General features: G+C 32.5%; 1 protein-coding gene across 1 annotated transcript in view; it reads right to left on the bottom strand.

Moving 5' to 3' along the window:
- The window catches only part of Scfd1 (sec1 family domain containing 1), a 94695-nt gene that overhangs the window by 72601 nt on the left and 370 nt on the right, over positions 1-21724 (bottom strand). The window contains exons 2-7 of the mRNA XM_027929687.3: positions 18608-18678; positions 15537-15625; positions 12539-12629; positions 7456-7578; positions 6116-6203; positions 2708-2797 (exon numbers count right to left, since the gene is read on the bottom strand). Of these exons, the coding sequence (XP_027785488.1) occupies positions 2708-2797; positions 6116-6203; positions 7456-7578; positions 12539-12629; positions 15537-15625; positions 18608-18678 (552 nt within the window). The remainder of the gene's footprint in view (positions 1-2707; positions 2798-6115; positions 6204-7455; positions 7579-12538; positions 12630-15536; positions 15626-18607; positions 18679-21724) is intronic.

Below are 21724 nucleotides of genomic sequence, written 5' to 3'. Positions count from 1 at the left end.
TGGTTAAAATGGTAAATTTATGTGATTGATATATATATACTTTGCCAAAATAAAAACAACAACAAAAACAACAAAACCCAAACAAAACAAAAAACATAATATATAATAAATAGATGTATATAATTTCAGGCTACATAAAAGGATTTATAATCTCAAGAGTAAAAGTAATGTTTCAGAAATGAACCTTCTCATTAATAAAGAAAACACGGATCATGAAAAAAACATTTTTTAAGTAACCTAATCAGTGTCACTGATTCCCTCCCACCCCCCAATAGATTGACTAAATCAACATTTTGACCTTTTGCAGGTAGTTTCAAAGAATAAGTTTACTCTTGAAGACTTCAGTTTAATTTGACCCAAAAGAATGAAAAGACCTTAGCCAATTTTGCAGTTTGGAATTGCAATTTTTTATTTTACCAATTAACAACTGAGGATCTTTTTTAACAGAGAATTTTCTTCTTAAAAAACACTAATTTAAAAGATAATAGAAAATATATTCTTCATGTGTAATGTTCTTAAAATTGGGCCACCTCAGTTGATTACCAAATCAAGTCACTGGACTTCTTAATTTCTCTTGTCCTTTATTATTGCAATACATGTTAGTAAAGGCTGAAATATTAAAGTAACAGACAAAATCACTGCATTGGAAATCTACTGAAACAAACTAAAAACACTGTAATGATCACATGTTGAAGCTGTGTCACTTTAGACTCTATAGGAACACACACCTTGTCAACTGTTAATGTAGAAACATGGAATATTAGCAAGATTTTGAAAATGATGTTTTCTTCTTATGGCCTAGGTTATATAGGTTTAAATTATATTATAAATATGGAAAGTCTTAATTTTAGCCACCACCCCAAATAGTCATCATTAAGAACTTGAAATGGACTCCTTTAGGTTGTTTTCTAAATATAATCTAATAAGCCTGTGTATGTATGCACATGTATGAAAAACAAAAATATTATAGATACTGTTCTGAAAAATTACCCCCCCCACACCTTAATTGAGTATTAATATTCTTCTAGGTCAGAGCAGTAGTAATTTCAATTTTTCCTTTGAAGGAGAAAAGTCACTTTTGGGCACTCCATATATAATAAAGGTGGCCTTTATTATCTAACACGTCAGTGGCCTTAATACATCTCTTTTCTAATCTATCCTTACTTTGAAAACATAGTTATCACCAAGCAAAAATAAGCATCACCAAACAAAAATAAGCTTTATTCCCACAATACCCCTAGCAATAGGCAGAAATTTGGAGATAGTATAGGCTGGCAAAATAGAAAGATAATTATCTGTTTAATGACTAGTTATACATACGTATTGTCTTTAAAAAACAACAACAAAAACAAACTCAACTCATTTGAGGGCATTGAGAGCTCAGACAGAAAGTGGATAGAAATTAAACTCTTCAAAGAAGTGAATCACTTGAGATGCAATACATGTTTGGCCAGCTTTTGTCCTGAGGGTACTTTACATGCACACAGAAAAAAGACTAAGCAGAAAACAGGAGATTATTGAGGTGAGAAATCAAAGATCTGAGTTCAGAGCTGGAAGTTAAAGGAGGGAGCCCTAATTTTGCAAACAAATTTTCAAACATTTGTCTAAATCCTACACTATACATGATATCTCTTCTTTAATTTTCTCATTTGTAAAACTTTCAGTTTTATAAATGATACTGTCAGTATCATTTTATTTGTTGTAGTATCTATAAAATTAAAACTGTAATTAGGGTTATAAACAGATCTATTAATAACAATAAAGCATAGAGTTTTTTAAACATAATGAAGCTTAACAGTAATTTTAGATGATCCAAATAAATATTTAAAAATTTTAGAACATAGGTGGATTAGTATTACAAGCAAATTTAGTGTTTTCTAGAGGCTTTGGCATTTCCCTTAATAGTTATCAAGCACATTTCTCTTAGAAGTATGTTTGAGTGGGGGAGGGGGCGTGGAAGTAGGAAAGACGGTGAAACGAGATGGACATCATTACCCTAGATACGTGTATGATTGCACAAATGGTGTGACCCCACTTTGGGTAAAACCATAGATGTCAAAAATTGTGCTCCATTTGTGTACAATGAACTGAAGAGCATTTTGCTTGTGTATTACTGATTAGAAAAAGATAGGATTAAAATTTTCTTTTAGAACAAAATAATCTAAATACTTAGCAAATACCTTGTGGATACTTTTTTCCTGTATCTGCATCTTTTTTTTAAACATATTTACATTAATTTTCACTATATATGTCTTCATTAGCATATCACAAATTTTTGTAGTTTCCATTTACTTGTATCTAGGTCTATTTCTTTCCCCTGCATTACAGTTTTTAAAATTTCTTTTAGTGAAATTCTATTAAAGTAAAAAAAAAAGTATGTTTGAAATTTTTTGTAATAAAATATGAAAAGAAAATTAGCAGGTACATTTGTGAAGTTACCACCAACAATTTAAATAATATATTAAAAAGTCACAATTACCATGCTATCTAAGGTGACAACTCAAAACATCTGCTGAATACCAATTCAAGAGGCATAACAATATTAAGTTATCAGAAGAATTATGTTTTTATATAATGTACCCTAACTGGAGAGCCTCTAGAGATTCAGATAGGATAAAAGGATCATAGAATGGTGCTGTTGACTAAAACGAGTTGTTAAACAATTCATTTACATTGAAGAAATAGCCAGAAAGATTTGAAAACTTACCCAATGTAACAAAAAAGCAAAAGAGGCTGTCAACAATAGTGTCCATAACAGTTTCCATTTCTGTGTCTGTGATATCTGGCCTATTAATGGCTACAATGACACAGGAAAAGGAGAAAAAAAAAAAAGAACAAAACTTATGCCTTATCTTTATTAAACCCTTAAATTAATTCAAATGCAGTTTGATATCACTTGTAACACTCAAGTAAAATTTTTTGCTATAAAGTTTTAGGTATTGTGATTGAACCCAGGGTTTCATGCATGCTAAATAAGCATCTTACATTGAACTATAACCCCAGCTGCCTATAAACATTTTTTAAGTAAACAAGTATATATTAAACATTACACTACCTCAAAAAACAAAAACACAACAAAACACACAGAAAATCCTACCTTACTATTAGAATAGTAGTAAAAACAAATCCTCTCACTATATAAACTGTACAGAATTTTTGCCAGACGTAATAAAATTAATACTGTGCTCCATGATTTTATTCATAAACACTAGATGGCTTCCAGAAATTACATATCCTATTAATCAATTACTATCATAAAAGAACAATGCTGGTAAAACCAACACCACATATTTTTGTATTTTAGTAAGTTAAATGTATTTCTTTTCTAATCTACAAGACTGAACATAAACAGTTTCCAACTTTTTGTTGGTATAATCATCACCCTGGGAATACAAAGGAAGAAAAAGATTCTTTGAAAGCTTTTAAAAGTTACAGATTCTGGGGCTGGGGTTGTTGCTCAGTGGTAGAGCACTTGCCTTGCATGTGTGAGGCACTGGGTTCAATTCTCAGAACCGCATGTAAATAAATACATACAATAAAAGGTATAAAAACAAGTTAAAGATTTTGAGCCCTTTTCCTACATGCATTCAATTCAACAGCTGTGAGGTAATTCTAAGAAAACTAATTTTGATAAGCACCTTAGAGGGTTATGATGCAAACAGAACTTGGGGCTATACTCCAGGGAAAATTGTTGCAAAGAATGTCCCTGACAGTCAAAGACCTTGACTTACTTTCAGTTATCTCCTTCTCACAATATTTAGACCCTTTGTCTGACAAAGTACTAGTGGAAAGACTGACTAAACTAAATATTATCTACACGGTATTTTATTTTGGTACCAGGGATTGAACCCATGGGCATTTAACCACCGAGCCACATCCTAGCCCTTTTTTTGTATTTTATTTAGGGACAAGGTCAGGTCTCACTGAGTTGTGTAGCACCTCACTAAGTTGCTGAGGCTGCCTTTTAATTTGTGATCCTCCAGCCATAGCCTTCTGAGCTACTTGGATTACAAGCATGTACTACCGTGCCTGGCTACACAGTATTTTAAATTTTCCAATACTCTGAACATAAAAACAAATATAACATTTGATATAACTTGTGGTTAGCATTAGAAGAAAGCTGAACCCACTGGATATATCAAAGTATCTAAACAAAGTGAGGTCTACCTAGAGAACATAAAAATAATGAAGAATTCAATCAGGTATACAGAATCCAGTAGAAGAAAATGTGCTGTTACTAAGATGCTGCAGAATGATATCTATCCAACTAAGATGAAAGATGTGACCTAAGGATACAATGTGAAATTTATGATTTCAGAAAACATGAATTATGGTTTATTCAGTCAAACACCTGGTACAGTTAGAGACTGCATTCAGCCCTCTGATCTTAAACCCTGGCTTCACATCAATAAATGAGAAATAATCTTAAAAATCACAAATACTTTAATCCAACTTGAGATAACAAGCTACTTTGTCTGAGATAATATTTCTCTTCTCAGTCTCAGTTCCAGAGGACAAATTTGTCTCCTTTATTAGATAAATAACTCACCAATTCACAGAATTTAAAAAGACCAAAAATCAAATCCATGTTATTAATATGTTTAGGAATATCTGTTTAAAATTTTGTTTAAAGCACTTAATAATGCTTGAGAGAATCTGGCATACAATTACTCACTGGTTAAAAGAACTATCTGCTATTTCCTGACCCAAAAGTAAAGGTGCTTTTTTTTTTTAAATAGCTATTCCTCATTTTTCTCCTATGGAAAATGGAAATAATACCTACCTCACAAACTTATTCTGAGGAGTAAACAGGCTTATATTATAAAGTAGCTAACACAATGACTGGCATAAAACAAGTAATTTCTACTACTATTATTATTGAGAGTCTGGGTGATTAGCTATATGATTAAATTAGTAACTAATCCATTAGTTCCATTAGCCCATTCATGAAACACTTAAAAAACTTAAGCAACAAATAAACCATTTATGATAACTTTGAAATAATTATGTTTTCAGAGATTTTTTTTGAGAAAACAGGTGAATGATTACTAATAATATTATTGTTAATAAATTATATAACAAGCTCTAGATTATGGTTTCCAACTCATTTTAATAACCCTTTGTAAATTTTTTTGAAATACTGGCAGAATTAAAAACCTGTGTTATACTGAAACTTGTGATCTTTATGAAAAAGTTGACAGGTATAGGAAAATTTAAATTTATTAATATTTGAATGCTTAATGAATTTTAGATTACAAGTTTAGTTTTTTTAAAAGAACTAACTAAATATTTGGGCAAGTTTAGCTTGATCATTTTATAAATTTGCCTTGTCTGGTATGTGAATTACTTAAAAAAAGAAAATACAGTGAACCTATTGATATAATGCAAAATGTTTAAGGTAACTTAAAAAACTAAGTTTTCTGATTATTAGGAGACTTTAATCTGTTCAATTTAACTAATCAAGGTAAAAGTAAAGGTGCCTATTTTTATAACTTAAACGTTTAAGAAATATTAGGTTTTAAACATGTTAAATAAGTTGCTAATTAATTTACAAACCAATTAATTGTAAGGGTACTTTTGTGAATAACAACCACTATAAAAAAAGAGAAATTCTCTCACACTGATAATTCAGCAAATACATTCTTTTAGAGATTTTGTTTAATTTGAAAAGATAGCATATTACCGATCTTAACAAAACCAAAAGATTCATACTCTATTTCCTTAGAGAGCTTATCATGTGAGCTAGTATTTTATAAGTATGGAAAAGTGAAGTGTCTTATTCTAAGGTAAGGACTAGGCAATTAACTTTATCCTGAATTAAAATAGTGTTTTACTTGGTATGAATGAACCATTCATATGAATTACTATGGGAGCACTTAAAAGGTCAGAGAACTGGTACTTCACTAACTTTACAAAACAAGTTTATTAGATGTTTATATATGAGAGAATTTAGTCTGACTTGTTTTCTCTATGTGCTTTAAAAATTTTTTAATAGCTCACTGTTGTAAATAAATCTGGTTTTAGAGTACATTATACACATGTTCACTTATTTTTTATATATACTGTACTGTTCACTTTGTTAACAATGAATTGCAATATTCTTATTTTTACATACCACGATATGAAATAAGCTCCTTGTTTTGATTACACAACACAAACATATCATCTTCCAAGGTAATAAAATTGAGATACTGATCAAAAACCTAAAAACAAAAGAAAAGGTTTATGTATCTATTTTATAATATAGCCATATTTAAAGAAAGTTTAATCTGATTTAATCTAATAATGGCAAAAGTGGAAACCATCATAATTACATTCACTAAATAAAAAACTGTGCAAAGATTGTCTAATTGGGTAAAGAGGAGGTTAAGAATATTAAAAAAATAACAAAAACAAGCTTTAGGACAATAAGTATAAGGGAGGAGAGTAACATTTTCAGAAATCAAAATTTTAGCAGAAAAATTTAAATTGTGCTTATGATGGGAATGAATATTAATTTTGAAAAAAAAATCACAATTTTAATTTTTATGTTCATTATAATCATACTTTCCTAAGAAAGTCATAGTAATTGTTTTTATACCACAAATTTAAAAAATATAGTGTGGAAAATTTATACCAGGTCTTTGGAGGTGCAAATAAAGAGAAAAATTAATAAAACTATTTGAAATATATTAAATTTAGTTAAGCCAATTGAAAACTATTCCTATTTTTTAATGAGAAATTTCAAGCAAGAATATTAAGAAGTCGCAAGAACTAGTAAGAAGCACTAGTGGACTATCTAAATCTAAGAATAAAAAATCTATTAGTGGGGGAAAAATGCATACTTAAGACTTTTATGGCCTAAATAGTGCCCTAAAATTTTCACATCTTCTTCAAATTCAAGAAGGATAGGGTGTAACAGGGCCAAAAGCAGGAATATATTGCACAAATTCACTTATAACTGAAAGCTGAACCTGATAAAAAGTCACTATGGTATAGAATTGCTGGCCTGTTGTGAATTCCTTTTTTTTTGTAATATAACACATAGCCTCTTTGGAGCATCTTGCTTAAGTAAGAAAAGATCTGGTGATAATATGGTAATTACCCTGATTAGAAAAAACAATGTCAATAAAGTTCTTAACCATGTTAATACAATTAACATAACATAATTCATTACCACACAATTTCAAACTATTTCTAAATTAAGCTAAAAACTATACAAAGCAAAAATTGATGTTTTTTTATTTCAGTCTTTTGTATTCACTGAAAAGTAGGTTCCTTTACTTTGCTTTATTTTACCTAGTTTAAGATACAGACAATTTACATTATCAGAATTCTTTCTAAAAGCATTGCATCTAAACATTTCTTAGGTTGTTTTGGTCATTATAAATAAGACACCTATGTCAATTAACAGCTTTCAAAACACTGCTACATTTTATATTAACAAAATGTTATCAATCGACCAAAATCTTTTACCTTGGCTACTTGAGTTACTGCACTAGCTGCTAATGCTGCATTTGCAATATCTTCCAGTTTACTTCTTGAAATAGCAGAAATAAAATTTAAATAATATGATTCGTAGAGCTGATTCCGAAGATCCTACAAACACCAAAAATACTTCATTCTTATAGGGCAGTATAAAGGATGATCATGAATAAAATAGGATAAGAAACCTATTTTAAAAGATAAAATATATAAGTGACAATCAAGAAAATTATCCTAAACCGGTTTAAGTGGTACACAGCAGTTCAGAAAACTGAGGCACGAGACTCCCAAGTTCAAGGCTAGCCTCATCAACTTAGCAAGACTGTCTAAAAATAAAAAAGGGTAAAATACCTTGGTTTCAATCTCTAACACACACACACACACACACACACACACACACACACCCCCCAAGAGAACAAAGTTATGAAGAAGTATTAGGCATTTGGTTACTAAAGGTATCTTAATAAAGTTATATTTATTATTAACAAAATCCTATTAATAACAAAATACAAAATTGCTCTGAAATAGCTTATCTATATTTTTCTTTTCTTTTTTGGGGTACCAGGGATTGAACCCAGAGATGCTTAACCACTGAGCCTCATCTCCAGCTCTTTTTCATTTTATTTAGAGACAGGGTCTCACTGAGTTGCTTAGGGCCTCACTGAGTTGCTTAGAACCTTGCTAAGTTGCTGAGGCTAGTTTTGAACTTTCGAGACTCCTGCCTCAACGTTGTGAGCCAATGGGATTATAAGCATGTGCCACTGTGCCTGGCTTATCCATGTTTTCTTAAAATACCCAACATAATAAATATCTAAAAATATCTAACATAATAAAATGTTTGCTATATTTGGCAGATACTACCTTCTATTGCTCTGGTCATGGGATGACACATGTTCTTCACTATACAAAGATACATCATACTCTAATTACCAATTCATTCAAAAATAGAGTTAAGTTATATAAATTCTTAAATCAAATTTACTTATCTTCTTAAACTCTAGATATAGATATCTAAATAACTACATTTCCTCAAATCTAAGATGTTATCAACTGTAATAGGTACCATCAAGAAAGAATGCTGTGGGTGTGGTGGCCCATGCCTATAATCCCAGTTGCTCAGGAGACTGAGGTGGGAGGATGGTGAGTTTAAAGCCAGCCTTAGCTATTCAGTGAGGCCCTAAAGAATTATACAAATAAATGCAGACATAAAAGTGTATGTGTGCATGTACATATGTATTTTCTAGCTTTGTACTCTGAGAGGACCTAAGAATACTGACACTCTACTTACAATGAGCAGGTCAGCTCAGGTCTTGATTTCTGAATATCATTCTCTACAGAAAGCAACCAAGGTTCCTAAAACTACTAGCTGAATTCAGGGCTGGGCAGAGAAATTAGGAAGTGGTTAAAGAGTAATGGACACATTTCAAAAGGACACAGAAGTTTAGCAAGGTTGAGGGATATAAGATAAATACAAAACTCAACTGGATTTCCACATACTTGCAAACAATAATAAAGATGGAATTAAGACAACAATTGTATTCATATGAAGAAATAAATAAGAGAAACATAAAAAAATTATATTCTAAACATTACATAGTACTATAAAAAAAGTAATGAAGATCTAAATGGAAAGATGTCCAGAGATCAAAAAACTTAATATTGGTAGGACTGTAATACTTTCAATTGATCTGCAGATTCATTGCAATCCATATTGGAACCTGGCTGACTTTGTTGTAAAACCAATTAGCTAATCTTAAAATTCATTTGAAAATTCAAGGATTCTAAAAAGTAGAAACAATCCTGAAAAGGAAATACAAAAAGGACTCAATTTCTTATTTCAACATTGCCACCAAGCAATACAAATTTCCTTGGTCCAGGGACCAGGAAAGATGTAGAGATGAAAGGCACAGAACTAAGAGTCCAGAAATAAATTTACTGTCAATTGATTTTTCACAAGCCTGCCAAAATCATTCATCAAGGAAAGAATAGTTTCCTCAACAAATGATGCTAGGCCAACTGGACCACAAGCAACTGAATGAAGTTGGGCACCCCACCAAACACTATATACAAAATTAATTCCACATGGATTAAAGACCTAAATGCAAGAGCTTAAACTATAAAATTTGGAAAAGAAACAGAAATTTGGAATGGCTTCTTAAACATGACAACAAAAGCACAAGCAGTTAAAGAAAAAACAAACAACCAAACAGACATAAGCTAGCCTTCATCAAAATTAAAAAAAATTGAGTACCAAAGGGTACTATCAAGAGAGTGAAAACAATCCACAGAATAGGTAAAAATATTTACAAACCATACATGTGGTAAGAATCTACTATCCAGAACATATAAAGTTGCCTAACAACATAATGATTAAAAAGACAACCCAATTAAAAAATGAGTAAAAAATATGAACAGACATTTCTCCAAAAATACACAAATGGGAAGCATGTTAAAAGATGCTTAAAAGGTCCATATCTATAATCCCATCGACTTGGGAAGCAGAGGCAGGAGGGTTCAAAGCCAGCCTCAGCAACTGAGCAAGACCCTGTCTCTAAATAAAACACAAAAAGGGCTAAGGATATGGCACAGTGGTTAAGCATCCCTGGGTTCAATCCCTGGTACCCTATTAAAAAAAAAAAAAAAAAAAAAAAGATGCTTAATATCACACATTACAGGAATGTAAATTACAACTGTAATGAGACATCTCTTCAGATCTTTAAAGATAATTACAATAAAAATGTCAGTAAGTGTTGGCAAACATCCGGATAAGTTGTAATACTTATGCTGCTAGTGATAATTTAAAATGTGCTACCACTTTGGAAAATAGTCCATCATTTTTTCAAAGCTAACTATAGAATTATCATTTGAACCAACAATTTCATTTCCATATGTTTATGGAAACAAGAAAAATGAAAACATGTCCACACATAATCTTGTGCATAAATGTTTACAACAGTATATTATCTACAATAGCCAAAACATGGAAACAACTAAAATGCCCATTAACTAATAAACAGGTAACAAAATTTGGCATATCCACACAATAGAACACTATTCGGCCACCAAAAGGAATGAAGTACTGACACATGCTACAATATGGATAAACCCTGAAAACATTAAGCTAAGAGAAAGAAGCCAGATCATATATTATGATTCCATTTATATGCAATGGACAGAATATACATTATTTATAGAAACAGATGTAGCTTAGGGACAGGAGCAGATGAAGGTTGGGGTTAGAGATGTAAGAGAGTAATTTCTTTGTAAAATATTTTTAGTTGTATATGAACACAATACCTTTATCTTATTTATTTATTTTATGTGGTGCTGAGGATTGAACCCAGTGCCCGTAAGTGCTGGGCAAGTGCTCTACCACTGGGCTACAACCCTAGCCCCCAAAGTTTCTTTTTGACGTGATAAAAATTGACTGTGGTGAGGCTTATACAACTCTGTGAATATACTAAAAGCCACTGAATTTTACAATTTAAATGGGCAAATTATATGGCATGTATGTAAATTGCATTATAATAAAGCTGCCAGGCGCAGTGAAGCACACCTGTAATCCCAGCGGCTCAGAAGGCTGAGGCAGGAGGATCATGAGTTCAAAGGCAGCCTCAGCAACTTAGTGATGTGTTAAGCAACTCAGTGTGTCTCAGTGGTTAAGTGCCCATGAGTTCAATCCTGGGTACCAAAAAACAAAACAAAACAAAGCAAAACAAAACCCTGTTATTTAAAAAAGGAAGAATGAAGAGATCGAAGTAATTTATCTTTAAAAAATGACACAGTTGGGTTGGTACAGGGTAAAAAGAGGTAGCTGGGTATCATGGGTATCCATAAAGTTACAAAACACAAAAATATGTGCCTTCACTAAAAATTTATATAACAAATTGATTCAATAGTTTAGAACACGGACATAAGTTGTGACTTCTGGCAAACACTGTTAGTATCTAATATCTATTTTTTGCCTTTTCCTTGCTAAAAGAATCCAAATTTTCTTTGGGGTGTCGATACATTCATCTAAATATTAACGTAGCATCTCTTGAAACTAATTCCACTCAGACTTAAATATGCCTTTTGGAGTTTTGGGAAGGTTTAGCTTTCCTGATCTAAATGAATAGACAGGTTGGCACAGTTCATTTATCATTTCTTCTTGCTGTGAACACAGATGTGATGTCTGCAGCTGCAACTGCCACCTTACATCCATGAAGCAACAAGCAAGATGAAAAAAAAACCCCAATAAACTAAAAGAGATAGAAAGAGTGGGGTATTTGATTACATTACAGTAATTCTACATGAGGTTAGATTTCCTATTCTCAATGTTCCTACTATGTGAGTAAACCAAAATTCTTTTTTATTTTTTGTTCTGGGGATTTAATCCAGGGGCTCTTTACCATTGAGCCACATCCTAAGCCCTTTCTACTTTTTTATTTTGAGACAGGGTCTCATGAAGTTGTTTAGGGCCTCACTAAATTCCTGAGGCTGGCCCCAAACTTGCAATCCTCCTGCCTCAGCCTCTCAAGTCACTGGTATTATAGACGTGAGCCACCATGCCTGGCTTAAAACTCTATTTGTGTGTGTGTGTGTGTGTGTGTGTGTGTGTGTGTGTGTGTACCAGGGATTAAACTCAGGGGCACTTGACCAGAGCCACATCCTCAGTCCTATTTTATATTTTATTTAGAGACAAGGTCTCACTGAGTTGCTTAGTACCTTGGTTTTGTAGAGGCTGGCTTTGAACTTACTATCCTCCTGCCTCAGCCTCCTGAGCTTTGGGATTATAGGTGTATGTTACCACGTCCAGCTCAAAACTCTATTTTTAAAGGTAATATACTTAGACTTTTTTTTTTTAAAAGGCTAGACTCAGCCTCTACTGATAGAATGTTTCTTCAGTTACAGTCTTACAAAAAAAGAAAAAAAAATCTCTTGAGCTATTTAAAATTCAAAGACAGCCTAAAAAAATCAAAGTGGAAAGCTGGGTAAAGAAATATCTGATTCTCTACACTAGACATCCAAGACAGTTTTTGAATAATGTCTGGATCAATATTCAAGTGTCAGGTAAAATAAGAACGCATATTACCTGGCACATTCTATCAATATTTTCTTCAGTTGGCATTACAAAGTATACTGCAGGAACATCTGGAATAGGATCTCGATCAGAGTGCAGAAGCCTAGAAGACATAAAAAACATAAAACTCACTTATTTCTTCGTCATTTATTTAAAAAGATAGTTTAGAACACTATTTCTCAAACTATTAGCTCGCCAGCTCAAGGACAGTGACCATTGCTCTTAAAGTTCTTGGTGCTCTTAATCAGTTAGTTAACCTAACTTTATTCTTAAGAAACAAACAAAAATGTCCAGGCAGTTAGTTAGTATTAACATTATTTATAAGGAAGAGTCTAATTTCTCATTAGTTTTCATTTCATTCAAATTATTTTTAAAATCTCTTATAGTCAGACATTCTTTTCTACTATCAATCTTCTTGAATGAAAACTAAAGCACATTCAAAATCAATTTATTCCCATTTTTTACAGAAATATAAGGCAGAGGTTGTGAGTAGGAAGAAAAAGTATAGCTATACCCAAAAGGGAAAACAAAGCAGGTGGAATTCTTAGAAGCAATGCAAAAATTTAATCACACATGAAATCAATTGTTTTTAAAATGAAAATGAATGTTTCCTTAAAACTTATTTTTATTTTTAAAATGTGGCACTGGGTACTGAAACCTGGGCCTTTTTAAAAAAAAAATTTTTAATATATATATTTTTTAGTTGTAGTTGGACACACTATCTTTATTTATTTATTTTTATGTGGTGCTGAACCCAGGGTCTTTCACGTACTAGGCAAGCACTCTACCGTTGAATCACAAGCCCAGCCCAAAACCTGGGCCTTAAGCATGCTGACCACACATTTTACCACTGAGTTACACCCCAGCCCCAATTTACTTTTGCATATTTTCTGTGCTATAAAAGAATTCATGAGCGATCACCTAAGGAGCCCACAGATTATATACTAGAGAGTTTTCTCTTTTTTATCAGGGGAATATTTTTATTTAAATATCTTAGTCATAAAATTTCTTTATTCTTCATTGTAAGATTTTTACCATGCTTATATCAGGAAATATGACTAACATTATATTTCTACACTATTCACCCCATTCCAGTCACCTTTCCTTAATCAAGAAGAGTGAAAATTCACATACCCCTAGTGGATCTGCATTTAATAACTTCTTCCATCAGTCTAGCTGCTGCTACTGATAGTGAGAATGAACATTTGATGGCTTGCTTTCTTTTTATGCCAGCTTCCCAATTATCTAACAGGCTATAATCACCATTTCATACTCAATAAACTTGTGGTTACTGTATCCTACATAGCAATCTAAACTAGCTTGCAGAGGAAAATTATTGTCATATTCTCCAGAAAACAGGGAAGAATAGTTAGAAGCAAGGCTCACAGGAGTTTGCCATGGTAGTTAATGCAATCTTTCCATGCTCTCATGGCAATAACTCCCTGCTTCCTAGACTTTCAAACTGGCACCCCTTAAGGAAATACCTAGTTAAGCCTCACTCTATTTTGTCACCCCTTAAGGAAATACCTAGTTAGGCTTCACTTCTATTAGGCACTGTTATTGAGCTATTATGATTCAAAAAACAAATAGCATAGAATTAGGAGACAAGCAATCTGGCCATACTGCTCTGCTATTAAGTAGTTGCTCTATTGTGGGACAATCACTTATATTTTCTAAATTTGAGTTTTTAAACTATTAAAATAAAGGAGTTAAATACTTAGTAAAGTATCAATAGGAAACTAGGCTTATTAATAATCCATCATTTCCAAGGATAACACAAGCTAAACTTCAGTTTAGTTCATAAGAATTAATATGTTACCAAAGCAACTTTGTTTGAAATCTAATAAAAAATCAAAGGGGGGAAAAAAAACACCTGTCAAATACTGTATTTCATCAAATCCAAGGTGGTATCAATTTTAAAACATATTATGTATAACATTAAGAAAATGCTGCCAATCATGCAAGCCATCAATTATAATACAACTCCCAATCAAAGAAATACAAAAAAGTGTAAAGTATATTTGGAATTGATGTATATGGCGTGGCAGTGCAGATCAATGGTAGAGTTCTTGCCTAGCACGCTCAAGGTTCTGAATTTGATCCCTAGCACCGGGAGGGAGGGAGGGAGGGAGGGAGGGAAGGAAGGAAGGAAGGAAGGAAGGAAGGAGAAGATACAACACCATATTCTATTAATTTTAGATAAACATTCATTATATAATTTAAAAAATTAAAATTATTAAGCCAGATTCTGACATGGGACTCACTGAAAATCTAAAACCATGTTTCCACTAAGATTATACTTCAATATATTATAAAACCATAAAGTGAAAATTGGTTATAACTTCAAGAATAGAACAAAATGCAAATAGGTTAGAACACAATAAAACTGGATTCCTCAGTATACAATAGCATCAGTATATATTCAGGAACACAGCCTGTCTCCAAAGTTCTACTGGGCAAGTATTTAATGTAGCATAATTTGTTTTACTTTTATCAAACACATCAGAAGCAATATAATTAAGTAAACTTAACAGTTAAGACAGCACAGTCTTCTATGATGATTAACAGTCATTACTTCAGGTTGTCAAATAAATTGTTCATATTAATGATAAACTAATTCATATAAAGTCCACTGACAACTAAAAAATTTTTTTAAAAAGGGTACATTTAAATTAAAGAAATAGAACACTTATAGAACTGGAAGAGAGCTGCAGACTACTAGTTCTTTCCCTTCATGCAGATGGTCAACCAAATCTATGGGAGGACACAAGAGAAAATTTAAATTCTGAAACTGTATAACCTTGGAGTGAGGATTATTTTTTAACCTCAGAAAAAGAGAGGTGAATAAAAGAAGATATAGGGGGACTATTCCTATATTACACAGAATCTGTAAGTGAATATTATTTTTCTCTCTCAATGTTCCTGAATAATTTGATTTTAAGGTGGTAAAAAAATATTTGATAATTTATTTGAAAATAAATGTTATTATTAGAAAATATATAAAACTCACAAATGAAGAGTGATTCCCATATCTCTTAATTCCTTCACAGATAACAGAGGAGAGATTATATCTTGTCCAAATCTGTCATAAACAAGAACCTTTAAAGAAAAAAAAACCATGTTTTTAAAAACATCATTATTAGTGAATAATCAATAGGGAACCAATATTAAGATGATGTTGAAGTAAATGTTATATTTGTCTCAATTTAATATTTTCCAACATTATTTATCAAAACATCCACCCATGAAGTAATATTAAAAGCATTACTGCTTAGGCTAAAATAAATCAATAATTATATAATTTTCTTATATTTTTTCTAACCCCCTCCCCCAAACAAAAACCTCTCCAAGAGACTATGAAATCTTATTTTAAACTTTATAAAGGACTTACAACATACAGCAAACTTGCACACTCCTCTGCTTGCTTTTTTCCGGTTCACATAGATACTTTCTAAAAATGATAATGTAGTGGCCAAGGTGGCACATGCTTGTAATCCCAGCCAATCAGGAGGCTGAGGCAGGAGTATTGAAAGTCTGAGCCAGCCTGGGCAACTTAAAAATACCCTGTCTTGAAAATAAAAAAGGGATGGGGAATGTAGCTCAGTAGTATAGCACCCCTGGTTTTGATCTCTGTAACAAATAAAATAAAAAACCCCAACAAACCCCCCAAAACAAAAAACAAAACAAAAAGTAGAAATTAGCCACTTTTAAAACCAATATGTAACAAGTCCCACTGTCATAAAGAAAATTTGATAACTTAGGTGTCTCAGGTAAATAAAGCATTCACTTAAAAAATTAAGTCCCTAAAGAGTACTTGATAGACTTCCTCTATCAAATGCATTCCCCATTCTAAAAGTATTAAAACTGATACCTTTGAGGAATGATTAAAAACTACAACTGGGTCTTTTAACTTAAAATTAATTTTAGAGTGAGAGCAAATAAAAGAGAACTTCAACTGGTGTTTTCCACAACTACTTTAATAATTCTTCACAGAGAAAGAAACTGCTACTGAGAATGAAATGAGCTATTATAAAAACAGTTTTCTTAAATGCTAGGATTTTCTTTAGAGAATTTCAAACTCTTTCTGCCATAGTTATAAGAGGTTGGATGTTGTGGATCTCAAAAGTCTTCTCTTTAAATCTCAATATGCATTAGTTTTCCCTTATTTGCAATTTTACTTTCTGCAGTTTTCATTTCCTGCAGTCAAATGGGGTCAGAAAATATTAAGTGGAGCCAGGTGTGGTGGCACACACCTATAATTCCAGCATCTGGGGAAGCTGAGGCAGGATGACTGTGAGTTTATTTTGTAAATAAAATTTACAAAAAGGGCTGGGGATGTGGCTCAGTGGTTAAGTGCCCCTGTTCAATCCCTGGTACCAAACAAACAAAAAAGTGGAAAATTCCAGGAAAATCCCCCACAATATGTAAGTTTTAAATTGTGTACTGTTCTAAGTAGCAAAATGACATTTCATGTATCCTGTTGTATCCTGCCCAACTCTCACAATGCTGCTGTTCTATACTGCCTAAGACATGAATCACCCCTTTGTCCAAATGCGTCCATGTGGTATATATTACCTGTTTAATAGTCACTTATCAGCTGACTTGGTTATCAAATCTTGTCACAGTATCACAGTGCCTGTTTTCAAATAACCCTTATTTTACTTAATAATAGCCCCAAAACTAAACAGTAATAGTGCTGGAAATGTTATTACAGTAGATTGGTATAACTGCTATTTTTACTAGTTATTGTTGTTAATCTTTCTGCACCCAATGTGTAAACTGAACTTTACCATATGTGTGTATATATAGGAATAGAACATATATGTCTAGTCATTCTTGGGTACCCTTGGGGGATTGATTCCAGGATCCTCTACGGATACCAAAATCCTTGGGTGCTCAAGTACCCTACATAAAATGGCACAGTTTTGCATATAATCCACACAACACTCCTGTATACTTTAAAGCTACATAAACAGTTGCTATACTATCTTGTTTAGGGAATAATGAAAAAGAGTTTGTACATGTTTAGTATAGACAAAATCAAAAAAATTTTTTTTGGATTTGTGGTTGACAGAATCTAATTGAATCCATGTACACAGAACCCACAGATACAGAGGACTAACTACATAGGGTATGGTACTATTTGCAGTTTCAGGAATTCACTGGGCATCTCGGAACGTATCCCTGCAGATAAGGAGGGTGGAGACTATATCTGTATTATTTATCTGGTGGTATAAAAGTGATGGGTAGGGAAAGTATCTTGACAAAACGGTACCCAAGAAGTTTCTCCACCTATTTAACTCACAGACTCAATGTAGAACTTATAAAGAAACAAGTATATAATTGTGTAAGAAGCAATAAGAAAAAGCCCACCAAAAAACAAAACAAAAAAACCACCCCCCCCCCCACCTCAAACAATAAACAAAGAAAGAAAATAAGGGCGATATTAGGGGATACTGAATCTTAAACTATGAATGCAATATGAATCATTTTAGCCCCACTGAGAGTTAAAGGACCTATAAAGACTCATTAGATCATTCATAACACCCATAATTCTAACCAAGTTGATTTGTTCTTAATTCTTACCAAGAGACAAATATAAATGATAATAAACTAATAAGTTTAAACCTAATCAATGACATTTTAATCTCTTTGAAGACTGTAGGTTGCTTTCTGGGTCTACTGAGCAGTTTTAAAGCTCATAAATTAATAAATTGGCACTGTGGTTTATAAATAGACCACTTTCCAATGAGCTGGTTAAAATGGATCAGTACTCCTGAATCTACCTAATCCTGAGAAAGCTTGTAAGAGCCAATGTATAGACTTGCAAAGCTAAGAAACAAAACATCAGCCAGAACTATCAGTGAGAACCCACCTAAGCAATCAGAAGGATGTTCTAGATAATTACTATTTTTTTTGCCAGTCTCACTCCATAAAATGTTTATCAAAACAATTCATATGAAGATGCCATGGTAAATAAAAACAAAATATTCATGAACTATAACTAAATTATAAATTCAGTATTAACAAAGAAATTTCAACCAATTACCATCAATAAGGGTTAAGAAAAAAAGCTCTTACCTTCCATACTGGTTCTCCTGTGCTGTTTTTAACATGTGGTACATTAAAATTCAACATACGCTTTAAAGCCACTGAAAATAAAAAGTTTTGTCAAATATTACTATTTTTAAAGGACTTTATATTTTCTCTATATTATTATTAACTATCTAAAAACAAAATGCAGAACTGATTATAAGAGGCATTTATTTGTCCCAAATGAAATTGTAAAAACTATTGAGCAAAAAGTGTTTTTCCATTTCTCCTGACTATCCCACACTGAATTTTATGTAGATTTAAAAACAAATTTTTTAATCATGATCTTAACAGATAACTGGTGCTGTTGTCTATTTATTGCCTGGCTGAAAGCATAGATTAAGATCAGTCTTTCTAAAGGCAAAAAATTATCTATAGGTTATATGCAGCAGATCTATTTTTTGGTTACCCAAGAGTACATTTTTACAACCTATTTATCCTATCAGATTTTCTGAAAAGTTATGCTGCTTAAAATTCTATGTTGGAGGGAAAATGAGACTTTCCCATGGGTGTATTAGATAACTGATAATTCTGGCTAAGAAAATATACAATTTCAATAACCACAGCAGTTATGACCTATGTATAATTTTGTATTTTTTTTTCTGTTCATCTCTTCATGTAGACTTAAACATATTTTCTAAGGAAAATGAAAAATTTTTAATATACTTCTATATGAAACAGATAGTCAAATATTCAAGAAAATGTATTAGGTGATTTAATATTTCAAAGATTGGCAACATTAAATCTACTTGATTTTAAAAAGGGACTAGCATGGTCATGGTGGATACTTGTAATCCCAGTGGCTTGGGAGGCTGAGGCAGGAGGATCACAAGTTCAAAGCCAGCCTCAGCAATTTAGCGAGGCCTTGAGCAACTTAGTGAGACTGTCTCAATAAATAAAAAGGGCTATGGATGTGGCTCAGTGGTTAAGCATCCCTGGATTCAATCCCCAGTACCAAAAATAAATAAAAATTTAAAAAGCATTTGAGTCACTTTATTAAATAATACAGAAATACTCACACTCTGAACTCCTACCACAGAAAGAACTACATAATACTAAAATCACCCCAAAATCTATTTATATGCCCTACTTACTCATAGGAAACTTCTATTAAATGCTTGTATATTGAGGTAGGAATAATGCTGTAACACCTTTATCACTGAAGAGATTACACTTCAATAACATGCAGTTGTCCCTTGATAACTGTCCCACAGGAGATTGATGGATACCAAATCCTTGGAGGCCAAGTCCCTCATATAAAATGGGATAGTATTTGCTTATATCCTATGCAAATCTTCCCATATACTTTAAGTCATGGCTATATTATAATATCTAAGACAATGAAAATGCTATTATACTGTATTATTTAGGGAGTAATGCATGTGTTTAGTACAGACACGTTCGTTTAGAATATTTTTTATTTGTACTTTATTGACTATGTGGATGCATAACTCAGAGATACAGTGGGCTGACTGTGCTTAAATATTTAAGTGGGTTTATTCAAACATTTTTAGTAGAATGTTTATTAGCACCTAATGACCAGTTAATAATGCACATTACCAACAATTTATGCCTATCTCAAAGCCTCAGAGATATTACGGTATTACATAAAAATATACATAAATAAAAGAACACTTTTGCATGTAAAATTAAAATATTACAAGAGGCAAAAAGATGTCCTTGGGTTAACTCTCCCATTGCTTTAGCACAGCTCTTTTTCCCATCTCCAGGAAATAAAGAAAAAACACTACTCTGGCACTCACAGTCCTAGAGAAAGACACCTTTTTTGTAGAAAAAGCTGTTCACATTCTTGATATGTGACAACTAGGAAGAACTATATAGTCAGGCTGCCATGTGGACCTCAGGCATTCAGTGTTCTCTAGCGTTGGACCTTAGTTAACTGAAAGAGGCCAGTGTGAGAAGATAGACAGTCTCACATTTGCTTTCTCAGCCCAATCTAGGAAAATTTCTCCAACTGACTCTTTGCTAACTTGGTCAAAGATAGTTTGACACAGTGGATTTGTTAATGAAGTACATGGCCAGAATACATTTATATATAAGAGTTATATAAGAATGTAATTTTAAGATCACCAGAGTTTAACTCCCCAAGGCTTATATTACTGCATTTTAATTGAAATAATAAACTAGTTTTCTTTATTGGCTTTAAATATACTATTCATATTTTTAGACTTGGTTAATGTAACTTCATCCTTACCTGGAATGTTGTCTTCACTCATTCACTGAATAAATGTCATCTATGTTTTCTATTCATTTCATTCAATGTTTAGCGAGTGCTCACCATGTACCTGACACTGCCTTAGCTATACGGGTACTAGCACTAAACAAAACAAATCGAATAAAAATGACCAGTCCTCATGTAGCTTTCATTTCAGTTGGGGGACAAAAACTAGTAAAAACAAATAAGACACACAGTATATGAGATCATAAGTCCTATGGAGAAAAATATCAATGGGAAAGGGGAAAAAGGAGATGGTTTATTTTTATTAACTCCTCAGAATATATAGCTTCACAAACTTCAAGACCATTGGTTAACAGGTATAAACATTCGTTTAGAGCTAACATGCATAAACCAAGTCGTCATCACAAAGTTTACAAAGAATAAGGAAACACTAAAACTATCTAACATGGAAAAACATTAAAACTCAAGGGAATATGAATCTTTACCAGATTTCGCTATATAAATGGAAGCTATTTAAACATGCTCTACTGAAGATAAAATTATCATGTTTTAAAATACTAATCCGTCAAACAATTGAAATGGGAAAGCCATTAGTTAATTTGCTTTGCCATTCTTCTATCCCTTCCAGCAAGCTTAAGAAGGAAATCTGTATCACCAGGCATTTTTCTTTAGGTTCCCCTAAAAGGCTGGTCTGAGAGAGATGATGCACAAAGCCACTCTGAAAAGAATCTCTGAATTTTGTAACTGTGGTGCAGGTGAAGGAAAATGGAGTTCTTTAAACTTTAAAACTAAAGTGAAAAACAAAACAGGGAGACGTGCAATACGCACAGATACAAACCTCGAGATCTCCTAAGTGGCAACAGAGGAAAAGAAAATACCAGCTGCCAGATATTGTCTTGACAGCC

The sequence above is a fragment of the Marmota flaviventris genome, chromosome 2 (genome assembly GCF_047511675.1).
Source record: "Marmota flaviventris isolate mMarFla1 chromosome 2, mMarFla1.hap1, whole genome shotgun sequence".
Lineage (NCBI taxonomy): Eukaryota > Metazoa > Chordata > Mammalia > Rodentia > Sciuridae > Marmota > Marmota flaviventris.
The sequence above is the reverse complement of the archived record's forward strand: the minus strand, read 5'-3'. Positions and strand labels throughout refer to the sequence as shown.